This window comes from Perognathus longimembris, chromosome 10, assembly GCF_023159225.1.
Source record: "Perognathus longimembris pacificus isolate PPM17 chromosome 10, ASM2315922v1, whole genome shotgun sequence".
NCBI classification, from domain to species: Eukaryota; Metazoa; Chordata; class Mammalia; order Rodentia; family Heteromyidae; genus Perognathus; species Perognathus longimembris.
This window is the reverse complement of record NC_063170.1, coordinates 28405822-28430738: the sequence shown is the minus strand read 5'-3', so window position 1 is coordinate 28430738 and position 24917 is coordinate 28405822. Positions and strand designations below refer to the sequence as shown.

The following is a 24917-nucleotide window of genomic DNA, read 5'->3' as shown; positions in this document are numbered from 1 at the left end:
TGACAGTGACTTTTTAAAAATAAAAACACAATTTTAATTGAACAAAGGAAACATGGCTATTAAATGATTAAGCACAGAATGCAGTATGACACAATTTTATGTATCTTATTCTTATATTTCAGTAAGTGATCCTCTTTATTAAACATAAATTCCAGTGTTTTGGACCAAAAAATGGATTTAGACCCATACTTCACTAAATGTCAAAAATATTAAATAAAAATAAATCAGAAAGCTAAACCCATAAAATTACTAGAAGCAAGTGTAGGATTATTTGAATTGATAATAGATTCTTAGATCTGTCTCTCTTTTTCTCAGATAAATGGGGCCAATTAGAATGATTAACTTTTGTAGCTATAAACCTGGCTCAGCAGAAGAGTAACTGTCTGGCAAATCGAAGGCACTGAAGTCAAGCCCTGGTACTACTTCAGAAAAACAAAATTGAAAACTCTTGCATATGAAAGGACATTATTAAGAAAATGAAAAGATTATTCACAGAATGGAAGAAAGTATTTTCACAACATGTCTCCGATAAGGGTCTAATGTTCAAACCGTAGAAAGAATTGTTACAACTCAAGAACAAAAAGATGTACATTAAAACCAGGCAAAGCACTAGACATTTCTCTGAAGATTTACAGCTGGCAAGTGTTCAGATCAAACACTGCTCAAAATCATCAGTCATTAGGGAGACGCAGGTCAGAACAACAATGAGAATCTACTTCACAAATATCAGGATAGCAACAATTAAAAAACAAACAAACCAGAAAACAAGACGTTAAAATTAGAAACGTGAAGAAACTGAATCATACATTGCTGATACGAGCATAAAAGAGTTCTGAAAAGCTTCAGAAATTTGTTAGTAAATTATGGCATGATCTTGCATTTTTACACTGAAGTATACATTCAAAAGAAGAGAAAGCAAACATTTGTATAAGAATTGTTCCTATAAAAGTTTGGAAAAAAAATTGTTCTTAGCAGTACTATTAACAATAGCCAAAAGATGAATGTCACAAACGTCTACCACTACATAAATGGATATAAGTAAAAAATGTGTACCTACTGACAGTGAAGGAACAGATTCTTTAACTTATTTCATCTCATTGTCTCTTTTCATGTCCAAAGGATTCCTTTTTTTTTTTTTGGCCTGTCCTGGGGCTTGGATTCAGGGCGTGAGCACTGTCCCTGGCTTCTTTTTGCTCAAGGCTAGCACTCTGCTACTTGAGCCACAGCGCCACTTCTGGCCTTTTTTATATATGTGGTGCTGAGGAATCTAACCCAGGGCTTCATGCATACAAGGAAAGCACTCTACCACTAGGCCATATTCCCAGCCAAGGTTTCCAATTTTGATTAGCTCAGTTTACCTAGTTTTCCTTTATTTCTTGATGTCTCTCTCTCTTGTGATTATATGTGTGATATCTAAAAATCCATTGCCAACTAAGATTAAGATTTTCCCCTACAGTTACTGCTGGGAGTCTTACAGTTTTAGATTTCTCAACTATTTTGAGTAAAATTTTCTTTTTAGTAATATAAAATATTAATGACTAGTCATTTTATGGATAGACAATTGATATTTTGGAACTGACCCTCTGAATCTGTGGCTCCCACATCCTTAAACTGGATCTATTGCAGACTGGAAATACTGGGAAAATAAATTGTATCTGTTCTGAAAAATCACAGATTTTTATTTTGTCACTATTCTGTAGATAATACTGCATAACAACATTTACAAAGAATTTAAAGTAAATCAGTCCTTGTCATGGTCTGAGGGTAAGGAGCAAAGAAGACTAGCTGCCTAATGGGTATATAGGGTTTCCCAATGGAGAGAAAATGTATTGGGACTCGTTAGAGTACCAAATAACAATTACACACATTATCTCTATTATAACCAAAGAGTCATTAACAAACAAAATGGAGAGTTCTATATTGTGACCTTTATCACATTAATAATATTTTGCCAACTATGTATCTATTATTCAATTTCTTCTAATGCTAACATTAAATGTAAGAATATAACATTATGGTAAGTAGAACATAACACAGGGAGATTACTACCAACTAAAGAGAATTCAACAAGTTGAAATCATTCCACTGTAATTCCTCATCAGTTAAGAACACTTCAGTGACAAAAGAAATTCTGACCTATTTGCAAAAGGTTTTCTATTCTCTTTTACCACTACACTTTTCTGAACAGCAGTTTAGTTTGCATTATAGTTAAATGAAGATGTAGCAAAGCTTCTCCAGAAACCCAGACTCAGATATTTGTATTAACCAGGACCTAGCAACTATGAGGCAGTAAGCAAATAACTGAGATTTTCTTTTTTATACTTTAGTTAGAATTCACAACTTTTTTTCATAATGCTATGTTCCCTTCCAATATGGAAAGATACATAGGCCATTATGAGGTGAAACTGGAGACTACTGAAGCTCGTTATTTGCCAATACAGTTAACTTAGTGGATAATAAACAAGGTTTTATTTGTGGATTTAATTTTGATGTCTTTAGAAAGCAAGATCTAAAATGAGCTAATTTTTCTCAGAAGGGATCTAGGGAAAATAATATATACTCATTGAGAGAAAATTTCCTTTACACAGAGTACCAGTGTTTTACAAACAGTAACCATTTCCCCCAAATCTAAACACTCAGTTTAGAATATATTTGGCTTAAATGCACTTTAATCTAGATGAAACGTTAAAATTAACACCAACCGCTATACACACAATTCATTTTAAACAAAATTCCATAAGGTAGGAGTAAGTAGAAAATATTAAAATAAACAAAAATTACATTAGCATAATATAACTCATGCCAGAGAACTTGCTTGATTATTCTTCTTTCAATATTATATAAGATGTGACATCTTTAATGCAATTCTAATTAATTCCAACTTAATAGTGGCTAATGTACTTCATTTCAGGTTATTCATTGGTCCTAGAATTTTTTCACTGCTAGCAGGTAATAAAAACTTTTTTTTGACAAGTTTAACCCAAACTTATTAATTATTATTATTATTTTGCCAGTCCTGGGGCTTGGATTCAGGGCCTGAGCACTGTCCCTGGCTTCTTTTTGCTTAAAGCTAGTACTCTATCACTCAAGCCACAGTACCACGTCTGGCTTTTTCTGTGTATATGGTGCTGAGGAATCAAACCCAGGGCTTTGTTCATGCTAGGCAAGCACTCTACCACTAAGCCACATTCCCAGATCCTCCAAACTTATTTTTAAAGACTAGCTATTGGGAAGGCTGAGATCTGAGGACATAGAGGTTCAAAGATAACCAAAGCTGAGAGGCTCTTATATTGAGTTAATCAGCAAAAATTCAGAACTGAAGTAGATGGAGTGACAGAGTGTTATTAGCTGTGAGTAAAGAAGTTGAGAGAACAAGAGACCCTGAGTTCAAGATCCAGTATTGGCACAAACCAAACCAAAGAGCCACCGGCTTTTATGGAGCTGAACTCATTGAGGTTGGTCATACAGCTCTGTTACCACTGGAGTACTTATCAATCTCATTCTCTATAAAAAGTTTAACAAGCTTACGCTGAAATAAGTTATATAGCTAGAATGTCTTTAAAATGAACTAAGTTATGAGTTTTATAAATTATTTAAATGTATATTCAAGAAAAAATTACTGTTTATGAAACAGTAATACAGAAAAAAGTAATAAAGTGACAGCAATGATCCAAATTTAGAAAAAAATATTTATTTTATTTGGCCCATACATTCCTTTAAGAATCCCGATGAAAAAGTTATCAGATTTCACATAAAAGTGGATTTCTAGCCAGGTATCTGTGGCTTCCACCAGTAATCCTAGCTGCTCAGGAGGTTGAGATCCATGGTTCGAAGCCAGGCTAGGCCCAGTGCAGGAACATCTCTGAGATTCTTATCTCATGAATCACCAAAAGGCCAAGAAGTATAGATTTCGCTCAAGTGGTAGAACACTAGCTTTGAGAAAAAAGCTCAGAGACTTCTCCCAGGAAGGACCAGCACACATGCATGCACATACATAGATACACAGACACACACAGTGGATTTCCAGCTTTCTTGAAGTATCAGAATGTCTGGTGACCCACTGGCCCTTATCAGACACACTTAGTGACTATAGGAAGCTGAGATCCAATCTTTCTAAATTGCTTTACTCACTGTATTCTTCCTAGTTCCCGTTTATATTTGAATTTTATTTCTCCCAAATACTAATTGTATTCTTTAATATTCGAAATCAATGTTCACATTGTGCATAGTACTTAAGTTTTCTACTTGGTACCTATGTACTGCTACCACTTATAAGGTAGCTGACAGTTTATTTTACATACAATGCTCATTTACCATTCTGATGCTTTACAAAGGTGAGGACAGAAAGAAAATGCTGTTTTTTTGGTAGTGTTTTGTTTTTTTTAAACAAGGCCACAAACCGTGTATGTGTGTATAAACACACATACACATGGACATACACACAGGCACACACAATTATCAATCACAGTTAAATCTCTTAAACTTATAGCTGAAAGGACAATTTCCTTCTTTATCCTTGTACCTTTGAGATTGCTCTTTGTACATATCACAGTTTTGTTTATTATTAACAGATACCATATTTTTTACATAAGTGAGCTCACATAAACTGTTATCTTCTCTTTGTTGCAGTCTTTTTTTTTTTTTTTTTGGCCAGTCCTGGGCCTTGGACTCAGGGCCTGAGCACTGTCCCTGGCTTCTTTCCGCTCAAGGCTAGCACTCTGCCATTTGAGCCACAGCGCCGCTTCTGGCCGTTTTCTGTATATGTGGTGCTGGGGAATCGAACCTAGGGCCTCATGTATCCGAGGCAGGCACTCTTGCCACTAGGCTATATCCCCAGCCCCTTTGTTGCAGTCTTGATGACTGAGCTCACAAATATAAACTGCTCTATTGCAATGGAAGTATCAGCAGAGATGGAAAAATGGACAGTTCTAAGCTGTATTAAATATATTCATTAACAGTTTCTGACCTTTATCGAAAATTTCAATTAGCTTTTCCCACACAGAAAACATAGATATGTCAAGGTGTTCAAATTTGTAGGCGAAATCATCCTAATGCCAAACAGTAGCATTTATCAAAGGATGAATTTAAATGTAATTAATGTCAACTAATTTAGCTTTTGGTTGCCTATCATAACTGCTATTTGAAATAACTGCTAATATACTCACTTTTCAATGATAACCTTAAGCTGAATTATAACTGTTAAGACATTCAGTTAAGGGCTGGGGATATGCCTAGTGGCAAGAGTGCTTGCCTTGTATACATGAAGCCCTGGGTTCAATTCCCCAGCACCACATATATAGAAAACGGCCAGAAGTGGCGCTGTGGCTCAAGTGGCAGAGTGCTAGCCTTGAGCAAAAGGAAGCCAGGGACAGTGCTCAGGCCTTGAGTCCAAGCCCCAGGAATGGCCAAAAAAGACATTTAGTTAAAAGCAGATAAAAGGAGGTAGGTTTGGAATGAATTTGCCTCTAGTTTAGCAATCTTCAACAATTTTGCTCAGATATACTATAAAAGTTTTTGAAAAATGATCCATCTTTTAACACATTTAAGTCAACTTCCAAGAAAACCTACACGTATTCATCATTTTAAATTGCTACAAAATATTCAAACTTTGACTCAATTAAACTTATTTAACTTTTAAAATAAAGTGATTACTTTTAAAAACATATTGCATGATATTTTTGGAGGGACCATTATGTAGCCATTGCCATTCACAAAAAAATCCAAATAAACTCTTAAAATGAATGGAAAAAGTCTTTATGTTGGGAAATTACATCTTTCTAGTACATAAGTTTGTACTTACATTCATTTTTTTTCTTTGAGAACTTTGCCATGATGTAAAACTTTTTAAAAAATATAAAGTCTTCTTAGTAATTACTCTAGCATAATTTTGCAAAGAGTGATATGTCTATGAGGAGGTCCAGAACTTGAAATTATTATTTAACTTCATTTTGTTTGTGGATCTCAGGATTTGATAAAAATCTCTAAGATTCAATTTTAATTACTGTTATATCATAGATGATAATCACATATTACATAATTTAATAACTTATTAAGTCAGAGGAAAAACTTTAAAATATTTTTAGCTTTATTTACCTACCAAAAGATGTCATTGCTAGAGTGAGATAGAATTTGGCATAATGACACCTACTTTTCATGTGAATAGCTGTATTTTAAAAAGAGCTTAAGAAAGCTCTTCATATAAATAGGCAGATTGGTATGAAAGAGCTCTTATTAATACAATCACTCAATTCTTGAACCTCCTGATAGTCGTATGTCCAAAATATTTTAGCTACTACCAAAAACAATCGCTACTGCTCTACCCACTAGGTTTTCCATTAAGGTACTGAGTGCAAATAACTAGAGAGGTTTTGACTTGTAAAATGGTGTCATTTAATTTTTCAATTTCTAAGAAGCATACTAAAGGCATTACCAAGACTTATCAGGTCACTCTGAAATATACCAATCATTCTTCACTTAGTTTAGAGGCACGTCACATGACCTCATATACTAAGAATTAGTAGAGGAAAACAATTTATTGCATATTTTCCATTATTATATAATTAATATAAAATATTCATTTCTTATATCTGTTTTCAATACATTTTCAGTAATGGGAGTATAAGCATAGAAAAATAGAAGAAAAAGATGTAGGTAAAACATTAACTGGCCATAAATAGTTAACTGGTAAGTCTCGGTGACAGATATATGCCATTTCATTTTCTCTGCTCTGATTAAATGTTTGAAATTTTCATAATAAAAAGATTAAAAGAAAAACAAATTCAGAGCTCCAGACACAGCTCAGTCAATGTTTTGGGGGGTGGGGGTAGGAACCTACCATATAACTCAATTAGAAAAGCAAAACTCGATTATCAAATCAATCTCCAAATGAAAGTTTTTATTTTGCCAGAAAGAAATCTCATTTCTCCCATTCAAATATTTGCTGAGAACATTATAAAACTGCTCAGAAATTATGAAATATATTTTGTAGGACAGATTACTGGAAGCAGTGAAGAATAAAACAATGAAGTTCTCACAAAATTGACTTATCCATTTTTAATAAAATAGGTTATACAACAGGTATAAAACACTATGTCAATGATTATTTGTTAACTTTCAGCAATGCAATGTAGCTAAAATATTTTATGTTACAAGAAATATGATAAAAGACATAGTAGATGTCCAAAAACGCCTCTGTATATTGAACTCTGAGATCTAGCCTACAGAGTAGAGTAGGTTAAAAGTATAAATATTGGATATAACACAATTTTTCAAAATTTTATTGAACACAAGACTTTCCTAAAATTTTAACGAAAGGAAAGTATATATTGTAAAAAAAAAATTTGGCTCCATAAGATACAGAAATTAGTAAATATAACCTTTCCTAAGGTAGAATAAGGTGCTTACTTTAATGGTATTTCTGAGATGATTTGATAAGACATAATGCTATTTTAATTTAAAATGGCTATCAAATAGTAAAGAAATTATGTACAATTTTATTTATATGGGTTTGATAGTCATATAGAAGTACCCAATCACATCAGAAACAATGTGTTCTAGGGAATTGAGTGCTAAGAGTAGCTGAAAGATACACTTTTTGGTATCAGTGTTTCTTTGTTCTCTCAAGGCTCTCTCTCAACAATAATGAATTCTTTGACAATAGTCAAGGATGAAAGAGGCAATGTCATTAAAACAAAAACTGCCATTACCATTACAACCCCACTTTTCCACCTCTGAACTCAGCGAATCTCAGTGTGGACCAAAATGCCTACCTTTGCAGCTAAGCTTTATCGTTTAAGAAATACACATGAGAAAAAGAAGAACTGAAAGTTCTATTAGTTTAGAATGTAAATGTATGTATGACACTAGATAACTCTTAAGGACTTCTTAGCAATAACGTTATATGTTCATAAGAAAAAATGTAGAGATTATTTCAGTCATATCTTTTATTTGTCCCCATATTCCTACTCCACAGGATATGCAACTAGTATATCAGTACACTAGTGCCTAGCAAAACTGGATTTCAGGGAAAGCAGAAACAATAGAAAAAGTCAGTGTGAAAAGATAAGTATGTGCCACATAGTTGAACTCACAGCTCCTCTTAGGACTCAATCTGAGAAACTAGAACTAAGCATACACCTCCAGAACCTCAAAAATCAAGTATCAGAAAGGCATTCTCAATATCACATCAATTTTTAAAAATGCAATAGGGTCGAAATACAGTGGCCTACTGTTAAAATTCTACCTAGCTGAGAGGCAGAGGTCAGGAGGATCATAGTTAAAGAAAAACCTGGGCAAAAATTTGGTAAGATTCCAGTTCAACTGATAAAAACACTGTACAGTAGGTGGCACAAATGATGTTATTAAAAAATAATGAAAGCAACCCATGTTGAGGCATGCATAACTTTGGTGGTATCTACCTAGCAAGTACCATGGCTTGAGTTCATCAAGATGTTAGAAATGCAATAAATATAATGCCAGAGGATTGTGCTTTTAAAAATTATACAGAATTCTGACTCTGATGCATTTTTTTTCCTGGTTTTTTTTTTATTAATTGGACATAATTTTTTTTTTACAAGGTGTTGTGTAAAGAGGGTGCAGTTACATAGTAGGGCAGTGTGTACATTTCTTGTGATATCTTACGACCTGCTTTTCTATCCCTTGTCTAGGTCAGCTTGACATATATGCAATATACAATGTATCAAGAACATATACAGTATTCACAGACTTGGTCTCTACTGTCTCTCCGTCTCCCTTTATTAACAGTCATATATCAGGGAGATCATGCCCCTTTGTTTTCTGTGTTCTAGGCTTGTCTCACTCAACATTATTTGTTCGAGTTCTGACCATTTCCCTGCGAATAACAGTATTTCACCATTCCTAATTGCTATGTAGTAATCTTGAAATTCTTTTTTTTTTGAGACTTGCTGTTGCTATGTTGTTTAGTCAAACTGTTAGGCTAAAGTAATAACCCTGCCTTGCAAAGTATCCTAATCTTACTCAAAGATTGCTGTACATAAATCAAAACAACACTGAGATTCCACCTCACCCCAGTAAGAGTGGCCATTATCAAGACAACTAATAACAACAGATGCTGGCAGGGATGTGGCCTAAAGGGAACCATTCTACAGTGTTGGTGGGAGTGTAAACTTGTTCAACCAGTTTGAAAGCAGTGTGGAGGTTCCTTAAGGCTAAACACAGAGCTCCCCTATGACCTAGCAACCCCACTTTGGGGCATTTACCTAAAGGATTACAAGCAAGACCACACTAATGCTACCAGTACAACTATGCTCATCGCAGCACAATTTACCATTGCTAAAATACAGAACCAACCTAGATGCCCCTCAGTAGATGAATGGATCAAGAAATTGTGGTACATATGCACAATGGAATTCGATGTTCCCATCAGAAAGAATGACATTGCCCCATTTGTAAAGAAAGACTTGGAAAAAATCATGCTAATTGATATGAGCCAGATCCAAAGAAATATGGATGATTCTATGGTTTCCCTTATTGGTAATAATTAGTAAATGTCTGGGATAGTTGTAGCAGATGATCACAATAGCTCAATAGCTATGTATATATGAACACATAAGATGATGCTAATTGAAATGAACTCCAAGTTATGGAATTTAGTTGTTTATCATTATTGTTGTTATTTTCAATGTACCATATGATATTATGACTTTCTTTTGTCTTTCTTCTCCAATGGTTTAACCCTTGATGTCACTGTAACTGATTCTGGTACTGTGCATATTGTATATACATTTATTGGAACTAGGGAAAGGAAGGGGAATATCAAAGTGGAGAGACAAAGGGTAAAAGGCAAACCAATGCACAGCAATATTTCAGGACAATATGCTGTAAGCCAACTGTACAACTTGGAGGGGAAGAAGATGGGGAGGGGGGAAAGTGGGAGAAAAATGAGGGAGGAGGTAAGAAGTTTGATAAGAAATGTACTCACTGCCATATGTATGAAACTGTAACTGCTCTGTACATCACTTTAACACTAAATAAATAAATTTTAAAAAGGGTTGCTGCATATGTGGTTCTTAGAACTGTAATTGCTTGGTTTTTTTTCTTTTTGAAGTTCCATCTCCTTACCTAGTTGGGGCTATCCTTGAACTTTCCTCAGATTAGGCAGTAGAGTAGTTAGGATTACAAGATTGGGCCATTATGTTATAATAATTTTAAAATGACTTTGTTCAGTATGTAAAGTATAATGAAAGAAATGACACAATATGGTTTCCTTGTGGGAATAAGCATTAATATGTTATTAAAATAATAAAAATACATTTAGGTAATATGTTGTTGAGTTTTCCATCCCAATGAAGAACCAGAGGTAATTATCCAGTCAATATCATATCACATGTCTAGGATTAAATGTGAAATCAAAACTTTTTGAGAAACCTTATATGTTGACCAAATGTTTTTCGAAAATTTTTTAAAAATAAGAATTTCCAAAAGCTCTTTTTTTCTCTAATAGATAAACCAATCCTAGAGACACACTGTCCCTGCAGCAGCAACAATACATACAATTACATGATTAGCATCACATTTACTCACCCTCCTAACAGTATCTGTGGCTGGCTGGATTCATTAGTGATACCAAACACATCAGGAATTAGATCACCATTAAAGCTGAAAAGAAAGCATTCAAAATATTTAGTAGACATTCTATTAAAGCATCATTTATAACTTATCTTAAAAAGAAAAAAAATTGAGGAAGTGTGGCAAATGTCACAAGGCTCATCAGAATCTATTTATAGTCAAGGAAATGGCAGCAGAAATGACATGTCACTTCCAGGACAAATAATTTATTTTTGTCACTGGACTTACCAGCCCTCACTAAGCCTGTTGCACCAATGGTAAGAACATGGAATCTGGGATGGCTATATTCTACAAAGGCAGCAGTTTCTGACAGCCTGACTTCATGGGCAACAGAATTAAGCAAAGCCTGCTGCTGTACCAGCACTAAATAGAACACACTGAGGAGACAACAAGGAATAAATTTTTATTTCAAGGTTATAAGACTGTTTGTAACCTCTGTATAATCTAGCTAACTATGAAGGTTAAGGAGATGGCAGTAATTCCTATAAACTTAATTTAGAGAGAAATAACTGAGGAAAATAATTCCTTACTGCTATAACTATGAAAGAAACTAAGCTGAACATCTGCAAGACTAATCTATGAATTTATTTTTTTAGTGGCTAGTGACCTATTGATATATGACTGATTTTAGTATCAGTAAGAAAGGCATTATTAGAAACAAGAATGTGACCAACCATACTTTGTTTGCTTGAGTTCCAAGAATAATCTCTATGTCATTACCAAAATACCTTATCCAAAGTTTGCACTGGATTATGAGGAAACAAATGATAACACACTTTTGAAAAGACACATTTCTCTTTAATAAAGAAATCTTATAGATTTATGGAAAAATTTACTTGTATAATGATATGGCTAATATCTCCACAGATCCATAATGGCCACATTTGAATCTAATAGAAAAAAAACCAAAGTATTTCCTAGTTTTTCAAAATAAATATTTTTTTTTCTTTCCTCCACTATGGAGTAAAAGTCACTTTCATCTTTAAGGAGTAAAGTTCATGTCGATATCTAGCAAAGGAGCTTCCTATGTAGACGATTTTAGGTTTGCAAGTTTAAAATCATTCCAAGGAAATCAAGTACACACTTACTCCATAATTAGTGGTTGATCTTGGAAAGTCCTATTGAGTATAGTCATATTGTTAGAATCTGTTAAGAGAGAAGAAATAAATAAATAAATAAATATATATATATACATATAGTAAATATATATATTAGCAAGGTTTTACATTAATTTTGGTTTATGGCCTTCAGGAAAATAATTCTTTTATTCTTTATAAGATTCATCTCTGGTTTATTTTAACTGTTATATCAGGACACAGTAAGTCTAATGTTAATACTGGTAGAATTTTTTTCAATGAAGAACAGCATGTAAAGATCTTTTTGAAGTTTCTAGTAATTTCTTAAATTGAATCTTCTTTATATAAATTTTGTTATTAGAGTAGTTAACACTAGCAAGGTTTTGGTGTAGACAAAGTAGTAAACTTTGTAAAACTATTGGGCTCTGCATGCCCATATTTACATACAAGCAATGTTTTGCACACAGTACTCTTTAAAACACGTATTGGCAGATTGGCTATAAAATGTTGAGATTACTTCCTATATTCCCAAATTTACCAGAAAACACAGCTAACTGCATTTGTCTTCCTTCTATGTCTGGCTCCACAAATAAAGTTGTCTAGGTAACATTAATCGGTCTTTAAGATAACATTTGAAAGTTCATGGTAAAATATGGAAGACAGATTCTCAACCTCCATCTTGTTTTTTAGTTTTTCTATATGGGGAAGACTAGAAACCAAAAAGATATTCCTGTATCTGAGATGCTGAATGAAAATCAAGCCTTGCCAATCAGATCCATAGACTTCTGAAGGCATGGAAAGCTGATGATCTATTAGTAGCTAGATCCATGTCTGTTCAATGAATTTGGAAGCACTAAATAGTCAGGTAAACAATCCATTTTTCTGATGAGAATTCTTGTAGGGGGGAGCCTCCAACTGGCAGTTATTGACAAAGTGGCTACTTTAGAGAACTAAAAGATACAGTAGTGTTCTTGATAGCATGAGGGATTGATCTTGAAAGTTTCACCTAGAGTTCATTCTTTAATCAACCCTACAATCTGAAAAGCCAGGAAAACATTAATAATTCTTCCTGTTTAAACGTTAACAAAGAGTAGATATTGTTATGTAGAATTGATCTTAGACTAGTTCTAGGCTTGAGAAGGAAAATCAGAAAATGTCTTTTCAGAAAGTTTATACAATGACAGAAAACTAAAACAGAATTCTGAACTAATTTCAGACATTATTTTGTCATGCTTTTCTAAGAATATCAGTTATATATTTCCCACAATTAATGATAAATATTAAAAAGTCTTAAACACTTCACCTAATGTTTGATTTCGTCCCCAGAATATAACAGCTCCTAATTCATTGTTGGCATGATTTTTGGGAAGATATGTTAGAAGAACATCCATTTGTGAATCTCCATCATAATCCCCAGGAACAACACTTGTTATCAATGTACTGTAAGTCCTACAGAAATAACATTTACAAATATTAGACAATCCATTAAGAAAAAGTACATCTCCATATTTTAATCACAGAAAACATTTTCAATGCAAAATTTAAATTCTCATAGAATTGACAAATATTTCTTTCCTTAAATATTATCATCATTCAGGTATGTATATTTCTCTGGTCCATAAAATAGCTTAGGATAAGTACAGAATAATGATAAATCTGAAATACATCAAGAGAAAACTTATATATGTTGAAGCAGTTATCAATATAGTTGTCTCAGTACTTCTGTCAACATGTCGAGAGAGGGTCATAAATAAGTGCTAAAATATAAGATTATCATCTCGATTTTATTAAAATACATTATTCATAAAATATTTAATTTGGTTATTAATGTAGATTCAAAATTGTATACTTCTAACATTCTAAAACTATCACTTCTAATCAGTCATTTCTTAAATATAATATTTACCCCTTTCTGTTGCTCCCTTACTCCAAAAATTGCTGACACAGAATAGTATGCTAAAAATATTTATCTGCGTACCATGTTTTATTTTTTGTGCTGGTAACAGGCCTTGAACTCAGGGCTTTGAGGATCTGTTCACTTATACTTGGTGCTTTAGCATTGAAGCTGCATTTCCAGTTGATATTTTACTGGTTAACTGAAGACAAGAGTCTTAGGGACTTTTCTGCTTGGGCTGGTTTTTGAATTGAGATAATCAGATCTTACTCGGATCTCAACTCCTTTGGTGGTGCTGGAAAATAAACCTAAAATCTTACCTATCTTATCTTGGGCTATGACTCTAGTCTTGGTTTGTATTTATTTTGCTATTTTACTGTATGGAAATTGTAACCAGGATGGTGCACATGCTACACAAGGTTCTTCCACTTGAGTTATGCCCTGAACATCAACTTTTTTTTTTTTTTTTTTTTTTTTGTCAGTCCTGGGCCTTGGACTCAGGGCCTGTCCCTGGCTTCTTTTTGCTCAAGGCTAGCACTCTGCCACTTGAGCCACAGCACCACTTCTGGCCATTTTCTATATATGTTGTGTTGGGGAATTGAATCCAGGACTTCATGCATATGAGGCGAGCACTTTACCACTAGGCCATATCCCCAGCCCTCAACTTATTTTTTACCTTCTTTTTTTAAAACAGATTCAAACCCAGCATTGTCTGGGCTGGCTTTGAATGGAGATCCTTCTGCCTTCATCTTCTGAGTTGCCTGGAAACAAGTGCTAGCCACCATGCCTGTTCTAGTTTAATGTCAATTTTTAACATGTATTTTTGTTCCACAATACCGATGTATTTGAACCCTCATTATCTCACGTATGGATTAAAAAAATAAAGTTTCCTAAGTAGTCCCTGATCTACATAGCAATTCACCATGTATACAGTTGACAAGTAAATCAGCTTATAACCTGACTTAAGTATCCCTTCTTTATAAGAACTTGTAGTGATTTCCCTCTCGGGACTGAACTCACAGGATTGAGTGTAAATGCTTTATAATATTTAGGAAAGGTCCTAGTCTTTCCTAATTCCCTCTTCTGAGAACCCATAACTATCCCAAGTGTAGCTCCCTTTTCTGTCAGATAAATCTTTCCACTCTTCTCTTTACATCATGCTATTCTTATTGGCCTATCTGGAAATGCTGTCTCCATATTTGAAGCCTCTTACCTAAAGTTTACTTATACTATGGCCAAATTCTAGTCTACTACTTTGGCTTGCACTGGTGGCTCAGCCTCAAATTTTAGCTATTCAGGTGGCTCAGACCTGAGAAGCCTTGAGCTTAAGAGCCAGTACCCGCAGCAAGAAAAAAAAGAAACAATTAAAACCACTGACACATTGATCTAAAAAAGAAAAATGAAACAAAAATAAAGACAGAGCCAATGACTTTTCCCTATTGCAGACACATTCTCCTGTCACATGCTTAACATGTGTACACTCAGTATGAGAGACACTTCTTAACAGTCAACTTAGCATAATAGACTGTAAAAAAACAAATGGTGTTTGAAAAACATATCTTAATCTACTCATATTCATTTATTTAAAATATTTTTAAACACTGACATTTTTACTACTTTCCCTAACAACATACTTACTACTCCAATTTCATAACTAGGAAGTTCATGTCACACCACCACAGATTTGTTAAGACTGATTTCAAAACAATACACCTATTTTAAATCCCTATTAGGCTAATAAGTATTGTTTTATAAAAATAAATATTTGCACTTACTTTAAGGATAACTGTACTTTAGGTTTAAAATAAGGTGCATTCTGGTCTGCCAAAAAGATCATTAACTCATTTCCTAAAAGAAGCAAATAAAGAATATTAGAAAAATGTTTTCTGGTAAAATATCTAATTGGTGGTTGTGTTTTCTGTGAACTGTCTTCAACAAGAAAGCTTTTATTTTAAGATAGTTTATCTACTCTCTCAAGGATAGTCAGGCTAATCCAATGGAATGGAGCCTACAAGTATAGCATAAATTCAATGTTCAAAGCAGAAGAGAAAGAATAACCTTGGAAAAACCTGATCAAGATAAACAAGTATTTTGCCAAGTCAGATTAACTGACTAAAATAGCTACATAAAAATGCACCTTATACACAATGGAATTCTATGTTTTTAACAGAAAGAATGACATTGCCCCATTCATAAGGAAATGGAAAGACTTGGAAAAAAAACTCATACTAAGTGAAGTGAGCCAGATCCAAAGAAACATAGACTCTATGGTTTCCCTCATTGGCAATAATTAGTATATGTCTAGGACAGTCCTATCTGATGATCACACTAGCTCAATAGATAAGTACATATGTTCATATAAGATGATGCTAAGCAAAATGAACTCCAAGTTATGGAAATAAGTGGTTTACCATTGTTGTTGTTATTTTCAACGTACTATGTGAAATTATGCCTCCTTTTTCTTCTCTATGGTTTACCTCTGATGTCACTGTATATGATTTTGGTGCCCTGAGTATTGTATATACATTTATCGGAATTAGGGAAGAGGGACATCGAAATGGTAAGACACAGGGTAAAAGGCGAACCAATGTACAGCAATACATATAAGACAATATGCTGTAAACTAATTGTACAACTGCAGGGAGAGTGGAGGGACTTGGGGAGAAGGGAAAGTAGGAGAAAAATGAGGGAGGAAGTAACATGTTTGATAAGAAGTGAACTCACTGTGTTATGTATGAAACTGTAAACCCTCTGTACATCACTTTGACAATAAAAATGCACCTTAAAACTATAATATCCTCTAGCAAGTATGAAGCCCTGAGTTTGATCCTCAGCACCACAAAAAATAAGTCCTATATTATTCTGTACTGTATAACCAGTCTTGTAATACCCAAATCCAACCATTTTGTCCATAAATCCTTATTGTTTATCATACAGATGCCTCACACTAAGGATTCAGGAACTCCCTCTGTAGGTATCTGGCAAGTAACAAGGACATGATTAAAAATATAAGCAATAGGGGCTGGGAATATGGCCTAGTGGCAGAGTGCTTGCTCGCATATATGAAGCCCTGGGTTTGATTCCTTGGCACCACATATACAGAAAAAGCCGGAAGCGGCACTATAGCTCAAGAGGTAGAGTGCTAGCCTTGAGCAAAGAGAAGCCAGGGACAGTGCTCAGGCCTTGAGTTCCAAGCCCCAGGACTGGCAAAAATAAAAAAAAATATTAAAAAAATGTAAGCAATAAAGCTCAATTGTCTACAACCTCCTTCTATGGCTTTCATGAACTATCTCTCAGGTGGATGCATTCTTGGAGTTCAATTAACACCGAGTTGGACAGCTTTAATATTATTTAACCAAATATAAGCTGCCTTTATTATAAAGTCAAGGCTCCCCAGTACCGTTTGGATAGTGAATTAGGTTTAGCAGTATGCACCATTCTTGCAATATGGGGGATCATTCAAAGATAGAACGTCCGTGGTCCATAAGGTCCTGGAAAAGGCACCCAAAAGTTTGGATCAGGACTCTTTCAAGGTTTGAATCAGCTCTCAACTTCCTCAAGGCACTGAACTTTAAACAACATTTGCTATTGTGGGTACTCCAGAATGCCAAAATTAACCCCTTTAATTTTCACTGTCAGCACCAAGATTTATGAAAAAAGTAGTAATAATGGTTCAAGCAAGGAACATCCAAGAATCAAAAGCTGTCAAACAATGCAAAGATCTGGAACAACATTGTACTTATCTATGTGAGGAAGGGCCAAGTGTACATCAAAGACTAGATCAAGCTAGGGATGGGAAGTATTTCAAGTTCGTACATTGGTTCGTACATCCCTGCAAAATGCTTAGGTGAGCTGTGAAATGTTTGAGTTCTCCGGAAAATGCAGCTTCAAAGAAAACTGGCATCTTGACCAAGGAAGGGTGGATGAATTAAATTAGGTAAATAGGCAGGGAAGGAGAAATTTCCTGAGACAAAATGCAACTTGCATGTTTTCCTGCTCATTAAAGGGGAAGGAAGATTGAAGTAAAGCAGAAAGCAACTGAAAGGGACCTCGGGAGAGAATGCAAGTGCCACCTACAAAGACTCCTGGGGAACTGGAAGGACTTTGGGAGGCAGGTGATTAGACCAGGCTAAGTGGTAGTGAAAGCCACAGATCCTGGGACGGGAAAGCCAGGTGTTGTGAGGGCTCTGGGGGAGACTAGTGAAACCTTGGGGTGGTCAGGTCAGAACCTGAGGCCGGAAAATGGGGTGGACAAGCTGTCAAGGATGCTGGAGAGAAAGGAAAGGCCCGAGGGCTATAAAGATGGCATTGGGACGCAGAGTGTGGGGTGCATGGGAGGGGCACACGGAGAGTGGGCAGAGGTGTGTGGGTGCATGGGAGGGGCACGCGGAGAGTGGACAGTGGAGTGTGGGTGCACGGTCGGAGCACACGAAGAGTGGAGAGTGGACAGGGCAGTGTGGGCGCCCCGGGAGGGGCACGCAGAGAGTGGACAGGGGAGGGTGGGTGTACGGGAGGGGCACGCGGAGAGTGGACAGGGGAGAGTGGGTGCACGAGAGGGGTACACGGAGAGTGGACAGGGGAGTGTGGGTGCACGGGAGGGGCACGCAGAGAGTGGACAGGGGAGGGCCCGGCAAGCACTGACTTTCCCGCAGCACGAAGAGGTCCGTCTGCTTGTCGGAGTTGAGGTCCCCGAAGGCCGCCAGTGTGCCCCAGGCCTCGGCTCCAAAGAGCTCGGCCGTGACGTTGTGGAGCGCTCGGGCCGGAGTAGGCCCGACCCCGACCAGCGCGAGCCCAGCGAAGAGCAGCGCCCATAGGGCCCCGGAGCTTCGTCGCCGGATACCAGCCGCCATGGCAGCCCCTCGGCCTCCGCCCACCGCCCGGAGTCGCGCTTGACGGCTGCCGCAAAGCACCGTCGGGCGGGGGAGCAGGGAAGCCCTCGACCTGGAAGCCAGCCTCCCTTCCCTCGGCGCGGGAGGGCGCGGAAAGGGCGCCGGCAGGGGCGTAGGGGAGGTAGCCTTCAGCCCGCAGGAAGGCCGGGCACCGAGAGGCCGCCTGGCCCGCGCCCACTTCCGGCCGCTCGCTTCACGACAGTGTCGCGAGCCGGTGGGCGGGCCGGAGGTGCTGACAGGCAGCCTGGGCGCTGGCTGAGGCCGCAGCCCAAGCACTATGGCCGAATTGAGCTGGAAGGTTCTGGAGCGGAGAGCGCGGGCCAAGCGCTCAGGTTTGGCTGGTGGGGTGCCGTCCAGTGGGTGGTGCTTCCCCCCCCAGCCGCTGGGGTCGCTGCAGGCGGGGGTCGTGAGAATGAACCCGTGACCCCGGAGTCCGGCCTCGAGCCTGGCGTCCCCACTGGGACGCATCCAGACCACCGGACAGTGGCCCAACGTCATTGCCCGGGTCCGCGTTCGGGAAAGTGGCGGCCCTTGATATAGGGCTGCGGCACGTCGGGGGGAAAAGGGCTTTCCTGAAAGTTCTTTCCCCCGCAAAGCCCCAGTGTTCCCCGCTAGGCTTGCCTTCCCGGCTGGAAGCCAGCAGCCATCCAGCCACCTCATTCCCATCATTCAGTAGCCCTTGTGCCCGGGCCCCCGGGGTCTGTGGCCCTGATTGCCCTGTCCTAAGGCGCCCACCGCCCGTGGCCTGGGCTGATGGTGCGGGCCGGGTGTGATCAGGGACAGAAAGTGTGCCCCTTCACAGGAGGAAGGCAGGACGGCTTGCTTCAACCGAGGACCTTATCCAAAAAAGTCACTGGGAGCCGTGGAAAACGTGGAGAGTGAACCCTGCACGGGTAGTAAGAGGCGTTCTCCCTCTCCCCAACTCGTAGGCTTGGGTTTGTTTAGCTTACAGAGTTGGACAGCGTTGGGCCTTTTCAGCTTTGTACAGAATATCTTATTTCATAAACCACATTTAGTTTGTTGCCAATTTCGTTCGGCTTTCAGACCTGAAAATTATCTGCTTATTTACTTAGGTTACAGTAAAACCTACCACCTAAAGAATGTAAGAGATTTTTTCAAAAACTAGTTCATTTTGGAGTCGTTACGGTTATTTGAAATAGTTGGCCGGTAACTAGTTATCTGCACTTTAAAAATATTATTGGGTTATGTTCAGAGAATAACCAATCTGGTTTTTGCAGGAAACTGAGCACTGCACCAACAATTTTCTTTCCTTTTAGTAAACTCAATTTTAGGGTTTATTTCCTTCTCCAGTTTTGTTTTCATGTATGTTCCAACAGTAAGCCTCGAAAACCTTACATTTTCTTCAGAAAAACTAAACCTGTTGAATCATTTAAATCCAGCGTAATATGAGAAATATTAGTGGATAGTATCAATCTTTTAATGTTCTTATAAATTTACCTAGTAGTAGTTAAAAAATGATAGCAGTTTTGAAGCCAATATTGTAAATTAGTTTCTCTTAACTTTAAAGTATAGCTGAGAAAGTTTCTTGATTAAATCATTTTACTTCCTGTGTCATTCAAAGAATTAACTGCCTCCAGACTGATGGAAGAATATATAGAAGAGCTTTGGAATTTGAACTGACCTGCCTTGGGGGTGCACTCACTGCAGAGTTCTAAACATTGTTACATAGTAGCATAATTACTTCAGCATGAAGGGTTCTACTATGTAATGTTTAATAAGTGATTTCATTTCCTTCCTCATTTATAGAAGCAAATATAATTTACCAAACAAAGGAAATCAAATTTTCAACTCTTAAAAGAAAATTAAATTACGTAATGATCCTCAATTATTATCTTCTGTTGCATACTGCATCATGTTAATAACTGCTCATGCTGCTTTCAATTAATCTAATGCTGATTGCTTCTAACCTTCACTAAACAATTTTAAAATTGCTGTAGTTTAACCTGTGATGCTCATGATTAGACACAACAATTTGAAATGGCCAAGTCACCTGATGCAGTCGTCTCCTCTCTGCCTGCTTTCTTAAGGTCTGGTAAGTGTGTAGACCCCCCCAAAGGGTCAACCTGTAATTTTAAATACCTTTGATTCTGAAGGTTGATGTCACCGTATGATACTTTATTTTCATTTCCTTTTCTTTTATTTCAGGTTCAAACATGAATGCCATGTTAGCTAATGTTAGCATGATTTCCATTATATTTTGCATGTGCCCTGCCTTTGTGTTTGCGCGCGCTCTGTGATATGAGAAGGGTAGAGCCTGGTACTTGTAAGCAAGCTATTTGACTGGAGATAGTTCTTTAGTGCCTGGGACCCTCAATTGTCAAATAAGTTTGTAGTATAGGAAACTTTACTAAATTAGGATTTGGGGTCAACATCACACTTATTTTATTCCCTTTGAAGTAGGTATTATCATTTCATACACATTCTCATAGACAGGAAATGATTTGCTCCACGTTCTTAGACTTATTTTAAAGCTGTGTGATTTGCACTCTTATACCATGGCTTCTTGGGCATAAAGTAGGAGATATTAAGTAGTTCTTTGACTGTTTGTTGTGTTGATGTGCCATTGAAGAGCTATGTGAAAGCTGTCCACATGATTTTGAAAGCAATTTCAAGGTAGTTTAGGGTTCTAGGAACCAACATATATGGATTCTTAATAGGAACACAAGCCTGAGGATGTATTCATTCTCATGTCAAGAAACAGGTTTTGTTAAATGTTCATATAGCTGAAACAAATACTGAAACCCCTAAGTACCCTTTTCTGTAGATTGTGCCCTACCTTGGACCATTTAAAAATCTGCTGTTTTGAACACTCTGGGAGAAGCCTTTAGGGCAGAAACTTATTACCAAGTAAATGGGAGACTAATTTCCAACATCTTGAAACACTTTCTTTTAGGGTATTCATAGGTATTCAGTTGTTCCCTTTTCATTTCCATTTATACTGAAAGTTTTATTTTGCAAAGTTAGAGGAGGAAATTATACTAAAGATGATGTATCCAGCAGGAGAAAACAGTTTTCACTTGATCAATGAAAATGAGCCATGTTTTTAGCAGATTTCTGCAAGTTGGTGAAATATTATAACAGGGTCAGTTGGATTTTTATTTTTATCTTTGAACTTAAAGAGTTGCAGAGGATGTATCTGTGCACTGTATTTTTTTCTAAGTACTTACTTGGCTTTCCAAGTACAAGTAAGGTTTACAGTCCTAGCAAACTCATTCATCAGTAAGAGGAAATTGGCGTGCTAAGGATTTCCTTTTATGCATTTATAGTATTAGCAATTTCAAAATCCAAGAATTAATGCATTGGCATTACTTAGAGTGTATGATGTCAGCGTACAGAAAGCTTTTCTGATTCCAGTTACTAAATTGAAATAGAGTGCACTAAGAAAATAAAACAAGAAAATACCAGATTGTATTATAATCCATTATAAAGAATTCTTTAAGAATTATCAGTATTTACATTTTGAGGGATTCCTCCCCCCATAACTCATTAAGAGTATAAAGAAGTACTAAAACCTTGTATCTGTTAAAATAAATATTTCGAGTGGTTTGTATGTATAACTTACTTATTAATTTAGGAATACTGCATTTATATTGGAAATCATTTCTATGATAGTTCTTGGGCATTATGATTTGTAGGCAAGAATTTTATTGCATGTGTTAATTTATTAAGCATTTAAAATATATCTTGGTGTTATAACTAAGCTTATTACTGGTACTAGAAAGAAACCACTCAGTGAAAGCCAGAATCTTGATTTTAGAAAATCAGTTTGTAATGTTCCTGATAATTTATGTATTTTAGTCCTTCATATTCCTCATGATCATTTCTGTTTCCATTTTCTTTGTTGTTTCTACTTTTTATTATGTTTAGTGTGAACCTTGTATTTTTATTTCTATGTGTACATACTTAAGTTATATTCTAATTTGTTTTAACTATTAAATGAGAGATCTTGTTACTCAGATTTTTCTTGAAAGAATCTTTTTTATTTTATTTTTTTAATTTTTATTTTTTTGGCCAGTCCTGGGGCTTGGACTCAGGGCCTGAGCACTGTCCCTGGCTTCTTTTTGCTCAAGGCTAGCACTCTGCCACTTGAGCCACAGCGCCACTTCTGGCCATTTTCTGTGTATGTGGTGCTGGGGAATTGAACCCAGGGCCTCATGTATATGAGGCAAGCACTCTTTTATTTTTATTTATTTATTTTTTGGCCAGTCCTGGGCCTTGGACTCAGGGCCTGAGCACTGTCCCTGGCTTCTTCCCGCTCAAGGCTAGCACTCTGCCACGTGAGCCACAGCGCCGCTTCTGACCGTTTTTTCTGTATATGTGGTGCTGGGGAATCGAACCTAGGGCCTCGTGTATCCGAGGCAGGCACTCTTGCCACTAGGCTATATCCCCAGCCCCGAGGCAAGCACTCTTACCACTAGGCCATATCCCCAGCCCTCTTGAAAGAATCTTGATGGGGAAGGGGTGGAGAATTTAGGAGCAAAATGTACAGAACATTTAGTTTTTTCCAAAAGTTTAGCAACCAAAAAGACATGAAATTATTTTAGAGAAGAAAACAGTAGCTCAGATTGCTTCCATTTTCTTTTGGGGCCACTACAATGTAATGTATATTGGGTGAGCTGAGCTGGTCGGTCAGCTTTAGCAACCACATTGCGATTTACTTCAGTTTTTGAGATGTTTATAATACATGATGAGAAAAGAAATGGCTTAATATTTTCATTTATTCTTCACTGATAAATCTCTCTTCCTTAAATCCTTATCTTGGCTCCTAAGTATTAGAAGGTTTCAACATACTATTTGAAATTTTTTCCTTTATGTATTTCTCCATTCATTACTTATTTAGGTATTTGATTTGATGGATATATCAGTTTAATTTTACACATCTGATGCCCTTCCTAAATGTTGACTATGTTTTCATACTAATTTTAATGATCAAACAGGTTCTTGTGGCTTGAAGTGACTATAGGCCACAGGCTCCTGAGCCATCATAGGTTGTGGCCCTAAGTCCCTCGTTAACTACGATATTAACATTGGTATACATGCATAATTAACATTGATATTCATCTATTCGTAGAACCTAATTCTTGCTCTATGTTTTCTTCTACCTATTTGATCTTGAGCAAATTGTTTAGATTTTATTTGTCAGTCAGAGGGCTTGAACTCAGGGCCTCTACACTGTCCCAGAGCTTTTCTGTTCAAGGATAACACTCTTCTACTTTGAGCCCCACAGCTCTACTTCCAGTTTTTCTGGTGGTTAATTGGAGATGAGTCTCACAGAGGACTGTCCTGCCCTGGTTGGCTGTAAACCATGATCGCCATATCTCAGCCTCCTTAGTAGCTAGGGTTACAGGCATGAGTCACTAGTGCCTGGCTTACTTTTTTGAGAGTTAATGTCTATGAAAATGAGAGTAGTAAAATCTACATAGAGGGATTTTTGTATGGATTAAATAACCTTTTTTTTTTTTACATTGAATAGTTGATACTGGTAGCTGCTCAAAGCATTCTAGCTTTTGTTTTTCCTAAATATGTGTCTCTTACAATATTGCTTTTATTTATTAAAGAGTAAGAACTTCTATGTCCAGACATGTTTGCATATCAGTCTCTTATTTCCATATTTACTCTCAAATTAGCCATTTGATTAAGAAAATGTTATGATAAATTATTTTGACTCTATCCAGAATCTAATTACAGAAATGTGCTATATAATGGAATATTCTACTTTGTATTTTGTCTTCATTTTACTGTAAGTTGAATTCATCTCATTTGTCAATTATGACACCTCTAAAATATTTCTCACAGTTTATATAGTGTTTCTGATGTATTTCAGGCAGTTCATTATTTTACATGTAGTTGGAAGGCATTTTTTCCAATACTGACTATTCAGTGGACTCCTTTCTTGTAGGATAGAATTTTTATCTTAGTAGGAGCTCTGATTTTTTCTTACTAGGTCTTGCCCTGTAATCTGTTAAGATTTAGGAAGTAGGAACTGTGATGATATCATTTAGCTCCCTTGACTTGAATCTCATTGACCTTAAAGTATCATGTTCAGCAAAGATGATTCCTCAGTATTGTGCTCAGAAAAGATGATTCTTCAGATTTCATAAGGGGAATGATTTCATGAAGAGAAACAGTTTGTTTCACTGATACAGATTGCTATCAAATACTCGTATTGTACATTCTAAAAGCTATCTCTTGCTGTTTTCAGTCCATGCTGACATCAGAGAAAGAGAGAAGTTCCAGAATTCTTGATTCTGATCCAGGTGCTCATTAAGCATTTCCAATTTGGTTAGTGCTGAGCATATCAACTACACTCTGACCAAAATAGAACTCTTATTTTCTCTCCAATTCCTTTCTTGGACATATTTCTCCTTAAATATTCTCCCAGTACTAAAGCTTCTAAAGCTAAAAATATAGCAAGTGTTTCTCTCTTTA

At 36.7% G+C, this 24917-nt stretch overlaps 2 protein-coding genes across 8 annotated transcripts in view; one reads left to right on the top strand and one right to left on the bottom strand.

Moving 5' to 3' along the window:
- Positions 1-18590, bottom strand: part of Itfg1 (integrin alpha FG-GAP repeat containing 1) — a 174147-nt gene extending 155557 nt beyond the window's left edge. Inside the window, exons 1-5 of the mRNA XM_048355677.1 lie at positions 18221-18590; positions 15354-15426; positions 12988-13133; positions 11697-11754; positions 10564-10638 (exon numbers count right to left, since the gene is read on the bottom strand). Of these exons, the coding sequence (XP_048211634.1) occupies positions 10564-10638; positions 11697-11754; positions 12988-13133; positions 15354-15426; positions 18221-18428 (560 nt within the window). The 5' untranslated portion in view covers positions 18429-18590. The remainder of the gene's footprint in view (positions 1-10563; positions 10639-11696; positions 11755-12987; positions 13134-15353; positions 15427-18220) is intronic.
- A 91-nt stretch (positions 18591-18681) lies between these two features.
- The window catches only part of Phkb (phosphorylase kinase regulatory subunit beta), a 204216-nt gene continuing 197980 nt past the window's right edge, over positions 18682-24917 (top strand). For 2 of the 7 annotated variants that reach the window (XM_048355670.1, XM_048355672.1), the window contains exon 1: positions 18692-18799. In XM_048355670.1, the coding sequence (XP_048211627.1) occupies positions 18745-18799 (55 nt within the window). In that variant the 5' untranslated portion in view covers positions 18692-18744. Of the gene's footprint in view, positions 18800-20425; positions 20521-24917 lie in introns of those variants that run through there. The other 5 variants (XM_048355673.1, XM_048355671.1, XM_048355676.1 and 2 more) reach the window with 5 other exon arrangements.